We start from the raw sequence: 21,132 nt of genomic DNA, 5'->3' as shown, positions 1-21,132 counted from the left end.
GAGAGCTGCATTTCTTTAAGTGTTCATAAAATTAACCCAGGCACACCTGCGCTCAAACTGGCTGTCCCTGGACACACACGCACACGCACACACACACACACACACGCACACACACACACACACACACACACACACACACACACACACACACTAAATCCAGTTATTTTTGGATGACTGCTCTTTAACTCCTCTTGGGCCACAATAACCCCCAACAGTAACTTAAGTCTCTCACTATTCGAATATTCCATCTTGGTGTGTGTGTGTGTGCGTGTGTGTGTGTGTGTGTGTGTGTGTGTGTGTTTGTTTGTGTGTGTGTTCCAAGGTTAATTTCATTAGCCAGTACAACTAAGCCACTCTACTTATTGAATGTTAAACCCCTCCAGGTTTAGTTGAAGTGAATTCTTTTTTTTTTTAAAGATTTATTTTTGGCCTTTTTTGATAGAGAGGAAAGTGGATAGAGCCGGAAATCAGGGAGAGAGCGGGGAGAGACATGCGGGAAAGGAGCCACAGGCCGGACGCGAACCCAGGCCGCCCGCGCGAGGAGCTTAGCCTCGCTACATGGGATGCACGCGCTGCCGCTGCGCCACCAGCACCCCTGAAGTGAATTCTTAACTCCACATGTTTGATTCATTGAACTGAATAGTTCTGTTTTAGGGTTCAGATGGTTGATCACAGGTGGATAAATTATTTGCTCACCAGTGGGTCTCCCTCCGTGTCACTCTGGGACACCTGCTTGGACGAGGCTCCCTCCTTGGATGAGCTGTAGCCTTCGTATCCGACGTCCTCCGGCCTCAGCTGGAGCAGGGACTGGCCTTCCTGCTGCAGAGCTGCGGCGTTCCATGGATACGTGTCGTTCACCCACTTGGACGGATCCTCCCATGCTGCTCTCTTTCCGTACAGCTGCAATCATGCAAAAACAATGAATGAAGTGTTCAGCTTGATGAAGTCAAAACTGAGTAAATAATCTCCCCCTACACAGTGTGTACCACTAAAGACGTGAACTATTGATCTGTCTGTTCTTTATAGCAGGCTGCTGGTTCCTTTTAAAGTCCAACCTGAAGGAGAATCTTTTTTTTTTTGTGGACACTCAAGGACCAAGGTTGAGACTCTCGTTCATGTTCTTATTTGATCAAATTACTGAGAAACAACAATGCTTGATTTCAACATCGATTTTTAGATTGGCTGCTAAGTCTTCTTCCATCTTGAGTGATAAACCCTGAGGGTTCGTTCAAGCGTATCTACGACGTACCTGAAGCCCCTCCCTGACCGCCTCCAGCAGGTACGGCACCAGTGAATAGTTCCACAGGTCAGTGAACCAAACCCGAGAGCCTTCGACATCCATGGGACACGACAGGAAGAGACGGGGCCCTGCAGGGACGAAAACGCCCCAAAGATAAGAGCCTCAATACAATCTGTTTTTATTGAAGGACCTAATGAGGTCAGGCGCTGGCTCCATTTAGACACAGTACAGTCTAACAGTCTAAACAGAGAGAGGCGAAGAGGCTGAGTCTGAGACTGACCTATTGTGACATCAGAGGAGCTGTGAGCCTCCAGGAAGCCGTTGAGGTGCTGCCAGGTCTTGGGGATCCAGTCGATGATCTTAATCAGGTCGTTGCTGCGCATGTTCTTATTGATCTCTGTCTCTATCAGCTTCCGCCGCAGGAAACGGCCCAGGAAACCTTTGACCGGCTCGGTGTGGTTGGTGCACAGGACCCACCTGCAGCGAGACAGATTATCGATGGTGAAAAAGCAAAGGACCTGCAGTGGTTACTTCAGGGTCAATACTGGAGTAAACATCTTTACAGAGAGATAATTATACTGTTTATAAGGCATCTCATTCTTCAGAATAAAGGTTTTTACAACCACTCTACTCAGTATAATAGATTTATCTTTAATGAGCATCTGGCTGTGATAAGCTTTTTATTATGATTTACATTTAACAAATGATCATCCAGTCACCCATGCTAAGCAGAAACATTTCTGCACTATAGTCTATTTATTTTCATCTAACAGGAGTAATTATCTGAGAGATGAAAAACTTCAATTTAAGGAGAAAAAAAAGTCGACAGAAGTCGGCTGAAATCAAACTCATCATCTGACAGAGTCAATAAGACCACTAGTCAACTCTCTTTGTAAACAATAACAATTGGATACATAACCACAAATTATTTAATCAACAGCACAGGAGACATTTTTGCCCCTGTCATTGAAGGTTGCAGTTCACAGACCTGAAGTTGTGGTGGAGCTCGAGGTTAGGAGAGGAAGACACTCCCTGGTTCATGGTCCCAATAACATAAGGGCTGGAAGGAGACAGAGTAAAAAAAGTTCTTCACAGTAATTTCCACACAGTGATTAATAATGAACAGACGGAGTGTGAGTCGCTGTATTCTGTGAAAACGCACAAGGGCGCATTTATTAAAGGTGCAAATTCTCCTACATAAATAAGTCTCAGAGCTCCTCTTCAACATGTGTGTGAAGTGTGTTGTTGTAAATCCACTCTGATCCTGTGTTTGATCATGTCTATAAACCCCTCTAATTCAGCCCTGCTCAGAACAGGCTGTTTCTGTGTCTGTAGCTTTAAATATGTAAATGAGCTGTGTCTGACCACGCCCCCTCTCTGGAAGGGCTCGGGTGTACTCGCTGCTTTCTCGCTCCATGTCCTATTGTTTACGGTGAGAAGGCAGACTCAGAGGGCAGAACAAACACCTAGCTGTGGGAGTGTCACCCACCTGGGGGAGGGGCTTCTGCTCTTTGTGATGTCATAAAGGGAAAATGTCCAAACAGCCTACAGTGTATTTTGCACATTATGTGACCTTTAACATACTAAAGATACGCCATGATATTTCTGGCTTGAAAAATACAGAATCTTCTTGAAAAGACAAACAAACTGATAAGTAAAGATTTGTTAGTTTATGCAAATAATTGATGTTTTTCTTTTAATGGAAATAGGTAAATGAGAATTCCTCTGCTAAGAAAGCTAAAACATGTTGTGAGCTTTATAAGAAACAAAATACAAACAGTTCTCTCTGATATGAAAAAATACTTTTTATGCAAATGTTTGATGCTCTGTATGAACAGACAACCATCAGGAAACTGCAGTATGTGGTCATTTCCATAATATTTCGAATTATAGCCTTCTGCCTGTATTGCAATATGATGAAATCCTTTTGCCAGATTCTTACTAACACACACAGCCCTCGCTTTGTAAATTACAGCTCCACTGTGAAAGAAAGAGTCACCTTGAGATAACAGTCAGGACTGTTCATGTTTGAGTGGTGCATTTGTGACTCACCATTTGTGGTATTTGCAGTTCAAGAAGCCGTTGAATATGTCGCTAAGAGAGCCAATGTGGTGCAGGTTGTCCAGAATGACCACAGTGGGGAGCTCTGTGGCCGTCTCCTCAGAGTTGCACTGCTCTGCCAGAGTGGACAGGTACTGACGCAGGTCCTGGAGAAGAGAGCACAGACGGATGCAGTAATCTCAACATAAAGGATTTCCCACGAGGACTCAGTTTGGTCAGAGTGTGTTTTTGCCATTTTTATTCATGTTAATCTCTCATTATATGTTCAACATTTAAACAAAGTGTAGAGAGGACGAACGTCTAAGGCCTTTAAGCTGCTGGTACATTTATTTTCTCATCAGAATGAAAAGTCCGGTTGTAGAGCAAATGACCACACAGAGATCATAGAGGTCGAAAAACACAGAAGAGAGACCAGTTTGTACAGCAGTGATGTGCAGGGACTTTTCATGGGCTTCTATTCTACCCAGCTTGGCGTCATGATAGATTAAATTTGTCGAGTGTAAGGAACATTTATTGTGCTTAATCATGATCTTTGAACTCCTCCCTGGCTGATAACAGACGATGGAGCGTCAGGTCTAGAAGAGCCAGCTCAGTCAACAGTGACCAAAAACAAAAAACCTTCATGTAGGCGTTTCCTCTCCTACCTTGCTGGAGTTCTGGTCCACGTTGAAGCTGGCCACGTTGTGCTCCGTCACCTGTTGGCCCATTTGACAAATGATGTACTCGGCCAGCTTGGCAGCCATGAAGGACTTGCCAGTGCCGCTGGGTCCTGAGAGGATGATTCGTCGATGCTCCATCAACAGGTTGAGGTACCGCTGGATTATGGGTTTGGGGATCAGTGTGTCGAACACCAGACTGTCAATACTGTTTTCCTTCACACCTGGGAAGAGACAGGAACGACGAGGGACATTATTTTTATTGACAGAAGAAAAAGAACAAAACGAGAACAGAATTGTAGCTGAAATTCATCTAAGTGTATTTTTTTAAACAGCAAAATCGTTTCCTTTCCTTGACATTCAAAACCCGCTTTCCACACGAGCATTTTTCCTGATATAGAAACTCCCAGTTCCCCTGCTGCCGTACCTTTCAGGTTGACCTTGATGACATTGTTGTCGCCCACCAGGTAGCCGCAGGGAAGCAGCTCAGGCACTTCAGAAGTGTGGGAGCGAACCACGTCGCCCATCCTGTAACAGACGATGCTGTCTGAGCTGAGGCCAAGGCTGGTCAGAGGGTCCACACGAAACACGTACTCCTGCAGGGAGAGAGGGGCGGAGTGAAGGACTGCACAGCTGAGCCTTAAATATAGACTGGGATTGAAGCCGTACTGCAAAAAAATCTTCACACTTTAACAATAAGTTTGGCACAACTGATTTGAGTGGAAAAGCAAAAACTTTCATAACAGCCATGTTTCACAATAAATGTGTTCCTAAGATTTAAAACACCGTGAATTCACAACAAAAGAGGGAACTTGTAAAAAATGCTCCCCTATGAGTTAAACTTCATCATTTAAAGGAGCAATATGTAACTGACCCCTAGTGTTTAAAATGGGTACTGCAGGGTACTGTCACGTCATTCCCAGATTCGGAGCGCATGCACGTTGCCATGTGGTGGACACTGAAGCTTCAGCGTTTAGCGAAAGAGGAGCAACAAATCCATCTGCTGCTTCAGCACCACGGACAGCGCCCGGTACTTAAAGAGCGCCCCTGCTCTGACGTGTCGAACGCTGAAGAGAAGTGGGAAGTTCTGAGTTCCCGGTCGGAAGTGTCAACCGGAGCGCTCCCTGAAGTCGTATTTACTGGTCGGAAAGTCGGAGTAGCCCGAGTTAGAATCCAACATGGCCGCTACGTGCAGCTGTAAATATCCTTATGTTGTTTATTTGTGTTTATTTGCTTAATCAATCACACAGAAAGTATCGAGCAAGTTCTCTCCGTGGACTCATTTTAAACTATCACGGAGTTTGTTGTTATCGTCTGTTATTTGCTAACCAAACAAGGTAGGCGTCCATGTTGTGACATCATTCCTCAGCTCCGACTTCCCAGTTCACGCAGCAAAAGAACCTGTGAGGGAACACAAGAGCTCGAAGAGTCTGTTTACCTTGAAGAGGCGTCGAATGACTCCATCCAGGACGTCCCACTTTGTTTTCCCGCTCACACCGATCGAGCCAATCAGGTGCTCCTGACTGTGTTTACCCTGAAGACAACAAATAAGATGAGAATAGATGCCGTCTGAGGACAAGATAAATAAAGGTCCATCCTTCACCGACCTTGGTGGTCTTTGGCCCTCTGCTGATGGTGACCACGATTCGTACGCTCCGGCCCTCCTTGCGTAGATTTCCCTCGTAGCTGTCGTCCAGCAGAATGTCTGAAAACAAAAAAGCTTCTGTTAGGAAACACAGGCAACTTCAATCTGTCAGAGCCATGAATCATGGTAAACAAACGCTCTCTCTATCTGCCTGCTGGCAAATTACAGCTGGAAACGGACAAACACACTCCAAAGTGAACGGTAGCTAATGGATTTCTTTCATGTGATAATTACTTTTGTGTTTAATCAATGTTTTCATACCGAGCGTTGAACAGGGAGCGCACGGAATAAATCATGAAGGACTGTCTGCGTGATAGGAAATTAAAGTAGAATCCAAAATAATGTTTGAGAAATCAGTCAGGATGAAAAACTTCTTCAACACGAGGTTCATGTGTCCGAGGATGTGAGACCAACAGAAAAGACACTTTGAAACAAAGGACTCATCTAAAAAAAGCATCAGACAACACCATCACCTTTCCTCCAACAAACACACCAACATGCGTCAAATCGACACCTCAGAGTTTCTGTCAAACACTTTTCTACTTTGTGTAAGTTTGAATTCTTTGCTTCCTTTTACAGTCAACAGAAGTCTGTCTTCACTCTTTGTGTCCCACACTCTGTCTTAAGGAGGGAGGGGGAGAGATTTTGTATTTAGCTGACGGGCTCTGTGTTGGGGTGATAACAGCCCGTTAGCCCACTCGTCTTCCCACGCGCCGCTGCTCTCAGCTCATCCCTCCATCAATTAACGAGGACCCGAGTCCTCCGGGAGAGCTGCGCCTTCCATGTTAATTACAGGACAAGAGAGAGGGAGCAAAGTCTTCCACTTCTCAACAGGGCAGGCCGAGAGGGATACTCAGCACGTTCATGTGTCTGTGTGTGTGTGTGTGTGTGTGTGTGTGTGTGTGTGTGTGTGTGTGTGTGTGTGTGTGCGTGCTCCAGCTGTGTTGTGAGTCCTAGCAGTATAGTGAAAGAGAGAGAGAGAGAGAGAGAGAGAGAGAGAGAGAGAGAGAGAGAGAGTGAGAGAGAGAGAGACAGAGAGAGAGAGAGAGAGAGACACAGAGAGAGAGAGAGAGAGAGAGAGAGAGAGAGACAGAGAGAGAGACACAGAGAGAGAGACACAGAGAGAGAGAGACACAGAGAGAGAGACACAGAGAGAGAGACACAGAGAGAGAGACACACAGAGAGAGAGACACAGAGAGAGAGACACAGAGAGAGAGAGAGTGAGAGAGAGAGAGAGAGAAGCCGTTTCATCACGCCGCTCCTCCGGATCATTTCTCTCTGCAAACACAAATCCTTCACACTTTTCTGAGGCATGTACAGAGAGAGTTAATCCGACTTGATGCCGCAGAATAAAATCACGTCCTGCAGACCGTACGGTGGGTTCTGTGCTTCCATGAGATATAAGAACATAACGCCACACTCAAAGGTTTATTAACTAAATTCACCTGTCGGCTAAAATCGAATCTTCTTCTTGGACTCTCGGTCCTGCTTGACCAGCAGCACAAACTGATGATTTATTTCTGCTTTTGTCAACACATGCACGTTTATTTTCAGTCTCTCACCACTCGCGCACTTGTTGCTCTCACGTCACAGAACAAAGTGCGAACAGTGAACTGACCTGACATGATGGTGTCAGTGATGTTGAGGTTATTGAGCGACAGCCCGAGGGACTGGCGCGAGGAGGACGAGGACGTGCTGGAGGTCTCGGAGGGCGGCCGGGCTGTCTTCACGGGCGTGGCCGTCGGGGTGGCGTTCCCGCTGGACTTAAGACGATCGTTTTCCGCTTTCAACGCCTCAATTTCATTCTGTTAACGACAAAGGAGGGAACAATGGAGACGCAGTCAAAGACTCTGTTAAGGCTGAGCTCAAGCAGCAGACGGACATTTCCCTGCAGTCACTGTTGTTGTACCGAATAATTTTTATTGAAGCTGTTTGATCTTCAAGGCGCTCTTTGTACTGAAGGGAGCGTCTCAGATAAGGAGCCTTACACAATCCAGGATCTGAGGGGAGACTTTTAACTTCGACAGAAAAGGTAATCCACATCTACACAGATCGACTTAAGGGAGGCGTCACGGCGATGTCTTTGAACGTGTGCTCCTTTTTAAGGAAAGGAAATGACACAGCACCTCTGAACGTTACACTCTGAAGCCTCGTGCAACATTTTAAAAAATGATCATTTAAACGTATCACGTGGATGAAAACACTTTGAATTGTTATTCAGCTTCATGGGCGATTACAAGATTCCACTTCCTGTTCGAGAGGTCACCGTCAAAGATCAGTAAATAGCTGCTCGAGTCAAAACAAAGACAGATCAGTGCTTTAACATGTTACAGTATTTAATGTGACAAAGTGGAGCTCACATTTTAACTTACAGGTCTGCTGGTAAAGATTCAGATTAAGGCCAAATCAATTAGATTTAAGTTGAGCTCGTTAAAGCACAACCGGAAGTACAACAGTGTCAATGAGAAGTGTCGTCTGATGAGACCGGTGGTGTGATGAAGATACGTCAACAGACCAGAGACAGTCACGCTCTGCCATCAGCACAATCTCACCTGCATGCGGTTCATGGCCTCACGGATCTGGTCCAGGTGGTGGGCGGAGCTTAGCGCCTCCAGCCGGATGTCGGTCAGCTTGAGCTCCTTCTCCCTCAGCTCGTTCTTCAGCTGCAGGACGATTTCAGCCTCGGCCTCCGTGCACTCACAAAGTCTACGATCGGGGTTAGAAAGAGGGAGGAGGAGGAGGGGGGTCACCTCGAGGGTTATACCAAACACACGCACACACGCACACGCAGAGTCTGGAGAAGAAACGACTGGCTTTAAGGGAGACAGCTGAAGGGTGAAGGGAAGCTGGAGTCAGCACAGGCAGGTACAACACGGAGGAACATGAGGAACTGGGGCATTATGGACATGAACCAGTCCTCCCAGTTCACATTATTTAAAGAGGTTTTTTAACTCGTGGTTCTGAAGGTGTTGCTAACAGGATGAATACGTCTAGTCTTAAACTTGTACTGTAGGCCCTCTGTAGTGTTGGATTTAAAGAAGTGTGAGGTGTCAGATATACTGGTGTTAACAGGAAAGATAAAACGTTGTGACTGAAAACTGTGACGTTTCTACACTGTGGTTACCGTGGTTACATGGACGGGACGGCTGGCTTGCGTATAAAAGCTGAAGTTTAAGTGAGGGACTCGAGAAAAGAAGAATAACAAACTGCACTCACTGCTTATTTCAACTTCACGTCAGCATTTTTTGATCGAGGTCGTTCCGTGTGAATTTACATGTGCAGCTACGAGCTAACTAAAGAGCGCTAACATTAGCCTGCAGCTCGAGATGGGTTGGTTTCAAAAGTTGCACATTATACCTTTCAATACAAAGTCAAAGTCAAGTCCCTTCATCAAGATTCAGTTATTTTCATAACAAACAGGCAGACATCTTTTACATTGTACTAACTGTTGCAGCGAGTCTTTAGATAACATTTGTTAAGAATCTGTCACACTCGAGCAGAAACACTGACACATCCACATGCTCCGCCCTCTTTACATCTGAACAGAACCTGCATGCTGGTTGTCTAAATGTTCCTTTTGTAGTGTCAGACATGACTCACTCTGCTGTGAAGAACCATCTTCTCCTTTCTTTAAGTGCTACTTCTCAAAAAACAGAAATTCAGAGGCGAGTTTGTAAAGGACAGAAATCATTCCCTCTGACATGCAGAGTTTATGAGAGAGGTAATCACACCAACACACTCCACTGCAAGTACGCACACTCCTTTGGAGCATGCCACACCTTGCCTTTTTTTATTTTTTATTACCGAGATCTGTGCTTGTAGACAACGTGACCATTGTGCTTTTTCTTTGGCGTCCAAATGGGAGAGGACTTGTTATCACAAACGCACTTGCTACAGCAGGTGGAGAGATGTTACAGAGAGGGATGAGAGGACAGGTTGGAAAAGCGGTTTAAAAAAAAAAAAAGATTTAAGTGAAGATGGAAACAAAACAGGAATTGACATTGAACTTAGTTTAGACTGGAATAAAGAATAAACACTGTGAACGTGTTCAGGAGAGAGAGGGGGGAGGTGCACCTGTGTGGAGATGTGTGTGTGTGTGTGTGTGTGTGTGTGTGTGTGTGTGTGTGTGTGTGTGTGTGTGAGAGCAGATGTTGAAACTCACTCTGTGGTGGAGGGCGAGGAGTGCAGCGTGGCCAGGCTGCCTTGCCGGTTGTCGTGCTGCAGTTTGGGAGAGGACGGAAGCGAGTCGGTCATTTCGTCCATTTCGTCGTGGGCTGACTGCGATTTGGTTTTCTTCTTGCTGAACGCCTGCTTGAAGGAGCTGCGTAACTGCAAGACACAAAACAGAACACAAACAGAGAGAAAGAAAGAGGTTAATAACGCCATCCACCGGCCTACTTCGAGCTCCTAAAAGATAAGTTCTGGTGACATCACATCCTGCCAGATCAGGAAGTCACTCCGTGCTGTTTCCAAGCAATAGTCACTGTCTGGTTAGGTGAAAAAAAAAGGGGGGGCAAAAGCAAGCTGTAAGTCGAGATGGAAATGAAGGAGAAGAGGGGTCAAGGCTTTTAATGAACCTGAAAATGAGGGGCTGCACAAGCAATCAAAACGAACAAGGAGGAACAAACGGGGGCACTGCAAGGGGAGGGGGGGGGGGGGTCTGTATCCATGCTGACGTTCCCAGAAAAGGAGAAGAAGGAGGTCCTCTGAGAGAAAGAGGAAGGAGTAAAGATTTTAGAAAGAGGGGCAAAGAAAGGGAGGATCACCACAGCACACACACAGAGAAGACACACTGGGAACCACTGACCTGAGCTGGGATGGAATCAGCCACCTGAAGACGCAGAACACACCCACCATTAAGTCACACAAACACACCCTCACACACCTCACACACTTCACACACACGCTCAGCTTCTTCAAAACTCAATGCAGCTAGCGCATGTGGTAGCAAATAAAGCTGATTTCCTGAGCATGCTAAGAGTCTATTTAGCATCCTGTTATCAGGTGGAGACATTTATAACCACGTCCAAGTCGCAGTGTTTGACACTCAATACGCCTCTTTTAAAGCTCGACTCAGGAGGGAAACATCTGTGGCTAAAATCCATCCCGATGCAGCATAAATCAATTTGACATGTCGGCCGTTTTTGTCATTTGTCAGTGTTGAGGTGATTTTGGTGTCCCTTCTTCGTTGACGCAGCTGCGGGTCATTTAGCATGTTTTCCCAAACAATCAACATAATTCATAAGAAGAAGAAACTGTATACAATCATTTGCTTGACTTTTAAATCCTCCTTTTGGATTCTGACTGAAACCAGAAACAGAAGAAGAGTCCATGTTTGGATAAGAGGTTTAGTGATGCGTGCTCGGACTCTATCCTGGCGAACGCTTCCTAATCGAGATGTGTCAGCGTAGGCGGCTACACTCAGAATCATCACTTTTGACTCTACTCTAACCATGGGACCATGCTAATAAAAAAACCCACTCCATACTGAACTAACGATACTCAAAACAAATAAAAAACTCCTCAGGGAAATGTTTACTGAAGTCACAGTGAAGTCTCCCCCTGATGGCCATCAAAGGCAGTGCAGCATTAAGGCTTTGAGCTACTTCTCAGACGATGCATCAGGAGAACAAGCCCGAGTTGTCTGTCTTTGGGGTTTTTGTTTTTTTTTCAATTCATGATGAGTTGATATCTGGCTGAAGAGTCAGACATCAACAACACAGAAGCTAATCTGAATCCAGCTCAAGGCTTCTCCAGCAGATCAGACGCCTGCGTGCACAAAGTCCCCGTCTTATTAAAGGACACTCTACCTACTCATTACACAGTCTCTCATGGTGCCACTCAGTTAGCATGATCTGCTGCTTTTTCTGCTCACTCCTCGATTACCTTAGTTGAACTCTCCACCCATGGGTGTGTGTGTATCAAGGCAGAATTTATGCAAATGAATAATTAATTAGGGCCTAAATAAGGGGGTTGATTTGCATTCATGAGCCTGACAGGAATAAGTTAGCATAGCAGGCTGAGGTGTCACCCTCAGTGGTGAACTCTCGGGCTGTATGCGTGCATTTCTTTCCGAGGGGGGGGGTTGCGTTTTTGCAGAGCCTGCTGAGTGGCTCTGCTGCACTTTGGCTGAGATGGAACTTCTAATATGTCATGTGTCTGACTCAGGGGGCTGCAGCAAAATAACAGCTCCAGAGCCAGGGACGCCGCTGCTGCTGCTGCTGCTGCGGAGAGAAACATTCAGAACAGAGAGAAACAGAAAGAGACGAGGAGAGCTTCAAGGTTTTCAGACATTCTGAAATGATTTCGTATTTTACTTTTTTTTGGTGTCTGGATTCGTTGCTATGTGTCGATGTTGTCCGTAGCATTAAAAAAAGGGAATATAACTGTTTGGTAGGGTGGGCTAACCAAAAAGAGACAGAGGATAAAGATGGATTAGAGCCCTCTCAGGACTTTTGGCAGTGGCTGTTAAGAGAAACAGAAGTGTTCCTCTTCTCCTCAGACAGAGACACAATCAGCTCTAAACATCGCTGACCTCTAACCCAGTTTTCAAGTCGAACTTCAGCACGTGCAGCGCTAGGCCCCACTTTGCTTCTTTCCAACCTCATTTGCATGCTGTTGTGTGTATGAAATTCAAAGTGCATTTCAAACATTAATTGCAGGGTGGTTGACTCCTCTGCACGACACCCCCAATCCCCCCCGTTAGCTCTACCTCAGCCTCTCAGCACTGTAACCTGGCAACAAGGATGTGATGGTGTGAATAGATGGTGAATAGGACGCCCTGTGAAATCAACCTGAAATGTACCCAAACACATCTTGATAATAAGCTGGGGCTGCTTTTAAATTACTGACACACATTTTTACAACAACTTCACAAGGGATCAAAAAGAGAAGAAGAGCGGGACAAAAAAACAAAACTATTTTCATTTCGTCTAGAAACTTTTGATTGACAGTTTTAAACAAATAAAGAGCAGTTCAGACCGAACGCAGCCCCATTGAGATCAAGCTATGCAGATATATTCAAAATCTGCTTTACATTTGAGGTATCACGCTGAATGTGAAGCCCTTTCAGTCGGCGTAAAAGCACCTAAAAGCTTGATATCACAGATTCATAAATATGGCTTCATGCTAAAAACGACATTTAATCTTTTAATGCAGGCATATAGAGAATATTTAGAGTAGCTTAAATGCTGCTGAATAATTCATACAGCTTTGATTTACGATCTCTCAGTAACAAATCCACCTCTCTAACGTTGGCTTCAAAAGTGAATGTGTAAATATAAAGCTTTTGACGCCTGCTGCAACTGAATGGAAACGTTTGAAACCTGTAGATTCACCGACGAACACAAAAAATCGTTTGAATGTTTGAATCATCTTTTTGTTGGCGGGATTTGTGTGTTTACGTTCTCGGGTGGTATTTTTCAGGGTGGAGAAGTTGAGCAGTAGATTTTTGACTTTGTGAACACGCTCCACCTACCCAGCTCTTCTTCTTCTTCTTCTTGTCTTCAGCATCCTTTCCCAGACTGCCCATACTGGAGTGACTGGCTGCGCTGTTGATACTGGACATACTTTCTGAAGAGTGCTGACGTCGAATCCGTAGGTCTACAAAGGACAGACTTTTGTGAGTTGTATGAAAAGTTCAGTGCATGGATGTTGTGTCACTGACCTCACCCCTCGGTTTTCTGAAAGGACCTTTTAAACCGAAGGTGAGGGGCTGCTATATTGGAAATGCAATCTTAAGCTAACTCTTGATCAATCTAGCAGCGTGCAAAGAGGGAGAGCCGGAGCAGATCTTCAGACCGACCCGATCACAGCCTTAATTAAGATTCATTTCGAGCCCCAGCACAGATTTCTAAAGGCTCTAAATATGTTTGTTTTTTTAAATTCTGGGAACAATGGGGATTCTTATTCTTTGGGTGCAGCCTCTAGTGGACACTCACAGAACTGCAATTTAAAAAAAAAAGATTTTGTCTTGGTTGAAGTCTCCCATACTGACTGTATCACATTTTAAAGATTAAAACTGATGTTAAACATGTCAACACTTCTTCAGCAGATTCTTTGTGCAGCCAAAAAAAAACCTTATTCTTTAAAATTACAATAATTATTAGTGAAAGTTAACAGTGATCAACTCACATATTTGACTTTAGATTACTTTGCATTTCAAAACAGGTTTTTAAGCTGGAGTAACTTTACTTGTTTGGATAAAAAAAAATGCTTTTATTTTGAAAGAAACTACTGTAAGCAGCTTCTGGTAGACTGAAAGTTGCTATAAATCATAGAAGGGTAAGGATGTGAAATGTTTGCAGGTGCAGCTGTGTCGTTCATGTCCATCACTGTGGCTCAACCAAAAATCCCCCTGGGTCCAATCAGGCTAAAAAAAAAACATCCAATCATGAGACAGTGTCTTCATTACCTTTGTGTAGGTGGTCCGGGCCATTGAGCGCCACCTGGATGGCTGTTTGTGCGTCAGTGTTCTGGGTCTTCAGCGTCTCTATCGTCTCCCTCAGCTCGACCAGCTCAGACTCCTGCGGTGAGAGAGAGAGAGATCGTTATAAAACCAACCGTGACGCACCGAAAAAACGGCTCTTTGGACTCAAACTCAAACTTCGTCACGAGAAACACATCTTAGATTTGGCGCTGGCGTGGATTTTTTGGTTGGAGGAAATGCCAGCCAAAAAAAGAAAGGAGGGGTATTTTCAGCTCTCCCTGTAGATTTGCACCGACCCCAGCACCACCTGCTCAGAATTTAAAAAAAAAAAACGCTCAGCTCTGTTGAACCACCACCATCAGATAGAGGGAGTTTCCTATTCTGCTTTGCCCAAAACCCCAGATAGGGTTTCTGCTTTAATTAAAAGTTGGGAAGGCCTTGTTGAACAAAGACATCCCAGCAGATCCCGGCCCGCTTTAATTTATGGGGGATTAAAAAGCTGCCAAGGCCCGTCAGTATTCTCTCTCTGTGTGTGTATCACAGCATTCATGATATCATGTGGTGGGGATAGATCTTTGAACATATTGCTGCTGCTTCTGCCGCTGTGTGATCTCTGTAAGGCTTTAAGGCGTTTCCAACACATCCTGTCGACACAAAATGGATTCGTAAGACAAAAACGTCCCGGTTCTACATTTACTATGAGGTTTTTAATTCTGGAGAAAACTTTGATTTTGAAATGTTTCTGGGCCTTTATATCCATACCGTGGATATCATGGAAACACTTCGACCTGCATGTGAATAAAAAGTTTGGTACGTGTTGGATGTGAAGTTCGAGAAACATCAAGGCAACAACTGAAACTTCTGTAAAATGAAAAGCTTGAGGAAGTGAACTTGAAAAAACAACCATTAATCCTAACAGGCACTCTCCACTATGTGACTTCCAACAGCACTACTTCACTGTCAACCCTTCGCCTGTTTCCAATCATTTCTCCTCCCTGTAATCCTTTTTTTTTTTCCTCTCCGAGTTCAGACACAGTACATTTCAAATTCAAGACGAAGCTCTTGTACCTTTTGTTCGGCGGTCATGGTGAGGCTCTGCAGGCGGCAGGTCATGTTACTCAGGCTCTTCTCGAAGGCTGCCACCAGGTGAGACTGCAGACACACACACACACACACACACACACACACACACAAAAGAACATGCTCATGAGAAACAGCAGAGAATGAAAAACTTCAGAGGAAACCAAAACTAAATCTCTGGAAAGATAAATTCAAATAAAATGTGGAGAGTGAATAAACACATCTTGAAACGTCCCTTTGCATAAAACCACATTTAATCCCCCTCTTTTGAAGAAAACCTGACTTGGTCTGCTGGATTGTGTCCATGGCTTTAAAGGGGTTTTGTCGCTTAAATCAAAGAACCTAAACACAGAACTGTGTGTGGAGAGTTTGTTGGTGGAAATCTGCGACCTCCTGAAGACGTTCCCAGTGTGCTATAAAGAGCTGCTGCTGGGGGAAGGACTTCAAAAAAGAGTCACTCTCAGATTTTAAGGATGAGTAGACTTCACTGCTGCATTTATTTTGTATGTGAAGTGTGAATTAACTGTCATATATTTCCTGGGCTGATTCGACAAAGAAAATTGTGACGAGAAAGACACAGATGTCCCATCGAAGCGGCCTTCATGTGTCACCTGAAGACACGGAGGCGACACGCTGAAGGATGGAAAACGCTCTGCGGCGTTACGCCATCTGCTCTGTTGAACCTGGGCGTCTGGATGTGTGTTTGGGCTTTTCTTTGTGCGTGTGTGTTTGTCTCAGTGTTTGTTTATGTCGGGATGTCTGGTGAGTGCCTTATGTTCACGCTCGTGTGTCCTTGTGCAAAAGCTGTCAAATCTGTGCGTGTTGGTGCGCGTGTGCGCTGCCAGCTCATCCTTAGCGAGAGACCCTGAGACACCTGTCAGGCCTGGTGCGTCGCAGAGAGGTGGGCAGCCTGCCCAGACACATCAGAAAATCTCTGCCTCACACACGCACACACGTAAACATCACTTCCTTCTCCTGAATTTAACAGCATCTATTCCAGACAGTGCAAACAAACCCATGTGCAGCTCTGTTTCTTTCCCGATATGAACTTTTCAGATCTTGTGAATTTCTAAACAGTCGTCCTCGGAGCTGCCTCCTCCACTCTGTGTCGCTGACTGAATCAGCAAAGGTTCTGACCTTTGGAAATGCCAACTGTTCCATCTCGTCTCTCCAACGCTACATCTCTTTCCAATTCCACCTGTGAGCTCAGACGCAGGCCCCCACTGTCCACCTGTCATCCCAGTGGGAGGTGCTGATCAAGGTCCAAACTCATCCCAAAGGCTGACCCATCTGTACTGCTTCTGGGGCTCAGCCCAAAGAGACACACTTACCCCCCCCCCCCCCCCCCCACCCCAGAACCCCCCTGTTTTTCAGCCCGTCCTTTTTAATCTTGGGGTCTTTGGCACAACTTGACAGTGAGCCAAACCAGCTAACAGGACGTGGCACAATCACAGCTCCTGAAGTCTATTCCAGCAGCTACTTCGAGGTGCCTTTAACGTCGACAAAAAAAAAAAAAGAGAGAAAAAAAAAAGAGGGGAACAGAAAGATGGAGGCAAAGAACAGACGATGTGAGGGATAATGAGAACAAAAAGAAGAGCAGGGAGGGGCGGCGAGAGCTGAGCAGACGAGACGAGGTCACGGGTGGCACAGGGAAGGAGGAGTGAGCGGAGAGAGGAAGGAGACGGAGAGGGGACGACGGGTGCCTGCTTGAACTCTTCAACCCGATTTAACGTGGATCCAGACAGGAGAATGTATCCGCTTCATAGGCTCAGATAAAAATACTGAGTGTTTCTCTTCATGCCTTTGACTGGATGTTGGTTTTACTATTTTGGCTCCATGTCCACAGAATTATGGGAAAAACATTTAAACAGTCGTTTAATACATGAAACTTGCAATCCAGTTCAAAACAAACACAAAGGCTGTTTCTTAATATTTAGAACCCAAAAGAACGGACTCGAGTTCTCGTGGAGTTGTTCTTGGAAGCTCATCAATTCACAAAAAACACAGCTGACTGTTCAGGAGGGACGATGCGTTCTTCCGGGTGTTGCGTAACCCGCCTCAGCAGAGCAAAGCGTAGCCTGTTGGATGAATATCACTCAACAATAAGAACGCTGCCGTACTTCAACAATGAAATGATTTAAAATATTTAAAATATAATAAAGACAGCCGCTCGTTACTGATTAAACGTTTGTCTTTTTTTTCTCTATGTGTTAAAATCCTCACAAGCTTGATTCGTCCGCTAAGAAACCAGCAGTCATTTTGAATTTGTGGGGTTTAACAGTTGGTGGAAGAGCAGTAAATCATAGATACCGAACTGCATGCTGGGATATCTCCACTCAGAATTTCACGCACTGTTTTCGTTTTCTTTTCAGAGCACATGAGTTATTAATTACTATCAGGACCTAAAGACAATTTCAACCCAAATCTAAATAAAGCTGATCTGAAGAAAATGACCAACCCTACCTTTCAGTGTGGACATCGGGATCAAACCCCCAACCTTTAGTCGGAGACACGACAGCCCCTCTTACTCCATTTAAGATTCAAATTAAATTCAAACACATCATCGGAAAAATTATGCATGCAGTGGCAAAGCAAATGAGAGATATCAGGATAACCTCAAGCATGAAAAAATACCTCTGTGGGTTTAATGAAATTAAAATACATGAGCCAAATGTTCATTTTTTACAGCGAAAAACTAAAAGTTCAGACTGTTTTCATGGTTAAACTTTCAGGAGTGTGTTCCTCTGAGAGGTCGGGACAATTACAGGAGCCCTTTTCAAAATAAGAAAGTCCAAAGTGCACGATGTTAAAGCCAAATAATAATAAAAAAAAAACCTTTTAGTTTACTCAACATCGCATGAGGGCATCAAAGAATGAACGGCAAGGGAATTAGAGTTACGTAACGCTGCATTAAGGAATCACCATGTCTCTTTTTGAGTGGTGACATTTTGAAAATACCATTTTCCCATCACAGCCCATCTGTGTGTTTAAGGACAGACAATCAGTCAGTGTGTGTGTGTGCTTTTAGAGGCACTCAGCCCACTGTAACCGTTAAAGCTCCCGTTCAAACGTATATCTGCACGGCTTCAGGAACATAAATGATGCAACAGTGTCACAGAGAGCCGGCGCCTTTGAACCGTGGGTGGAGAACATGCGAGTACATTTTCTTCCTCCCCGCTGGGAGGATAAGACGAGCTTATATGACGAGCAGCCCACCATGCTGTCATGTACATCCAGTGTGAAGCTGCTTTTCTTTTTTCTTTCTTTTTTTTTGAAAGCCTGGAACACGAGAGACGGGGCTGCGAAGCACATATGTCGTGTAAACGTTTGCATAAGGCCCAGCACAGTCAGGCGTGACACCGCTTATCATCAGCACCTGAAATGTGACACACTTGAGTCTGACTTAGATGGCAGGTTGGGTCATCTGGTGAATGTAGCCATGAACACATGCTCCACAGGGAGCCAATGAAGACGTGCACTGGGAGAGTCAAGAACAGAGAAAACCGAACAGATCAACGTTCATCAAACGGGACGTTAGTGAGGCACAATAACTATCCTGCCTGCAGCTTCATTTGTTAGCTTGATGCTAACCCTTAAAGTTTTTCAGACTCCACTCCACATGATCGTGTAAGTATCAAAGACCTGTGATCAGATTGTTGTGACCCAAAAAAACCCGACAGCTGTTTGACTGTCCCTGCACAACTCCTCGATTAAATCTCGGGGGGTGGGGGGGGGGAGTGAGTCCAGTCCCACTCTTGAGATTGATTATCTGCATACAGCTCAAAGGCAGCTCTGTCTGTGGGTCGGAGGTCTCTGTATCTCGCTCAGCTGCACCCACGCATGATGTACCGGAGTCTGGACTCACTTCCTTATCTCCCTGTTCCTCGCTCTGCGCCCGTCTAACTCTGTTTGACTGAACCTGGGAGCGGCTCCAGTTCTCACTGAACCCCCCCCCCCAGCTGGGACAAAAGCAAATAGACAATCCTCTCGCTGTAGAAAACATCCCATCTAAGGAAAAGCAAAAAAACCAACAACAACAACAACAACGCACCTACAAAATCAAAGCTTAAACACACGCCGTGGGTTCAAACACGGGAAAAGGATTTAGTGGGCGTCTTAAAGATTTCTATTCCTTCCAGAGCAGCGATACCCAACACTCTCCATAAAACGCTCTGTCATGCAAATGAGCTCGCTGGTTTGACTGCTTTCTGAAGGAAACAAACTCACGTTGGCAGACAGCTGAGACGTCAGGGTCGCCACCTTCTCCTGGGACGCGTCCAGCTCCCGACGCAGCTTTCTGATTTGCTGGTTGGGTGAGAGAGAGAGAGAGAGAGAGAGAGAGAGAGAGAGTACAGAGGTAAGCTTCAAGTTAGAAAGCGTAACAGAAATGTGACTGATGGGTAAGGCACAGAGATGTGAAAAGTTGCATCTCCCATGTTGATGACTGTGATGCAGTTACATGATCATAGTGTGTGAAAGAGAGACAGGGATGAAGTGTGAGCACAAAGTGTGGGGGATTACCGTGGAATTTAGGACTGTTTGGCCCTTGATTGAAAAGAGAAGAGTAAAAAAAAAAATTAACACTATGTTGCATTTCTCCATCGGACAGCGTGTACTGATGTGGCTGGAGAGAAAGAGGTTATCACAAGCCACAGCACTGGTTTCTTTCCTCACGGTTAGATTTCAAGCAGCGATGCAGAGAGATGAAGGTGAGGGATCCCTGACATGGGTCAAACAGTATTTACAAACGTCTGGTTCTTAAAGAATGTTCAGTTCAGTGAAATAAACTAAAAGTCAATCTGCTTCTTTTTTTAGAAGGCTTCTGCTTTAACCACGACAATCACAGAAACACCTTCAGTGTCAATTTTTCAAAAAAAACCTCACTTCCTGTTTGATGATGTACAATGAGTAAAGTCAGCGACAATATTAATGTGTAACATCCAGCTGTGCTTACATGGTATCATTAACTGTCAAATATACAGCTTTCTAAAAACATTTGAATTTATGATGTCTTCCTCCTGAGTGGAAACATCTAGAGAAACCTGTTAAAGACGGGTTTGGAGTCAATCACTGACTGACTGATTGGCTGATGGATTGATTAACTAACTGACTGATTTTAATAATTGCTCAGTTGGGAATTGAAGTGAATGATATCAAATTCCCGCACTGATTCGTCGCCCTGGTTCAGAGGTGACGGGGCTGCTGAGTAAGCAAATTTCATGCCTGTTGCACAAGTTCAACATTTTCAACGGCACCAATCTGGCAGGTTAAAACGAAATACTCTTTGACCCAAGCTTCCTAATGAATTAGGAATTAGAAGGAGAAATGGAGAGAAAAATCAGAAGCAGAACCAAAAATGTGTCAAATCAAAGAAGAATCAGTGATAAACTGAACTGTTGAAGAGAGCGAAGAAGAGCCAGCGGCCAGTGCGTGCATTACTTGAGTCAGTGTCATTAAAGAATGGTATGTGGAGCACGCTAAGGTTGGGTGGTTATTTATGATCGAGATGGAATAAATGCAAAAGATTCACAGAAAATAAAAAGCATTGCAACATAGGGTTAAACTGCTTCATTGTACAACCTGATAACATTTTTTCCACCATCACTTTTTTTTTTTTGTGTATTTTTTTGTTTCAAAATGATCGGCAATAAAATGTAGCTGAACAAATATCACTGTTTGTGCTTTGATTGGTTCGATAAAGATGGACTCTTTTTAGATGCAGTGCAACAGTGACACACACAAACAGTATTTGTAAAGATGCACAGACACAGACAAAAAAAAAACAAAAAAACAGCCAGCAGTCATCTAAAGCAGTGGTTCTCTCGCCTCAGGACCCAACACCAAGTCCTAATGAGTTTTTAAATCAGATTTATTTTATTAAAGATTTGTTTTTGGCCTTTTGCCTTTATTGATAGAGGACAGTGGATAGAGTCGGAAAGGGGGAGAGACATGCGGGAAAGTGGCCACAGGCCGGACGCGAACCCGGGCCGCCCGCGCGAGGAGCGAGGCCTCGCAACATGGT

At 44.8% G+C, this 21,132-nt stretch overlaps 1 protein-coding gene and 1 long non-coding RNA gene across 12 annotated transcripts in view; one reads left to right on the top strand and one right to left on the bottom strand.

The window, feature by feature from the left end:
• nav3 (neuron navigator 3) overlaps window positions 1-21,132 on the bottom strand; it is a 391,548-nt gene that overhangs the window by 2,146 nt on the left and 368,270 nt on the right. For 7 of the 11 annotated variants that reach the window (XM_079334642.1, XM_079334635.1, XM_079334640.1 and 4 more), the window contains 19 exons: window positions 19,632-19,655; window positions 19,338-19,415; window positions 15,099-15,182; window positions 14,016-14,127; window positions 13,080-13,204; window positions 10,410-10,433; window positions 9,765-9,931; window positions 9,407-9,493; window positions 8,155-8,308; window positions 7,221-7,407; window positions 5,565-5,662; window positions 5,396-5,491; window positions 4,385-4,553; window positions 3,946-4,181; window positions 3,293-3,447; window positions 2,229-2,300; window positions 1,521-1,717; window positions 1,250-1,368; window positions 697-900 (listed from right to left, as the gene is read on the bottom strand). In XM_079334642.1, coding sequence (XP_079190768.1) covers window positions 697-900; window positions 1,250-1,368; window positions 1,521-1,717; window positions 2,229-2,300; window positions 3,293-3,447; window positions 3,946-4,181; window positions 4,385-4,553; window positions 5,396-5,491; window positions 5,565-5,662; window positions 7,221-7,407; window positions 8,155-8,308; window positions 9,407-9,493; window positions 9,765-9,931; window positions 10,410-10,433; window positions 13,080-13,204; window positions 14,016-14,127; window positions 15,099-15,182; window positions 19,338-19,415; window positions 19,632-19,655 — 2,388 coding nt within the window. The remainder of the gene's footprint in view (window positions 1-696; window positions 901-1,249; window positions 1,369-1,520; window positions 1,718-2,228; window positions 2,301-3,292; window positions 3,448-3,945; window positions 4,182-4,384; window positions 4,554-5,395; window positions 5,492-5,564; window positions 5,663-7,220; window positions 7,408-8,154; window positions 8,309-9,406; window positions 9,494-9,764; window positions 9,932-10,409; window positions 10,434-13,079; window positions 13,205-14,015; window positions 14,128-15,098; window positions 15,183-19,337; window positions 19,416-19,631; window positions 19,656-21,132) is intronic. The other 4 variants (XM_079334641.1, XM_079334644.1, XM_079334638.1 and 1 more) reach the window with 3 other exon arrangements.
• On the top strand, window positions 78-21,114 carry LOC306817622. Its single transcript, XR_013778048.1, has 2 exons — window positions 78-450; window positions 21,028-21,114. It is a non-coding gene; the product is annotated as an uncharacterized lncRNA (long non-coding RNA).

This window comes from Symphodus melops (assembly GCF_947650265.1).
Source record: "Symphodus melops genome assembly, chromosome: 22".
Taxonomy (NCBI): Eukaryota; Metazoa; Chordata; class Actinopteri; order Labriformes; family Labridae; genus Symphodus; species Symphodus melops.
The sequence above is the reverse complement of the archived record's forward strand: the minus strand, read 5'-3'. Positions and strand labels throughout refer to the sequence as shown.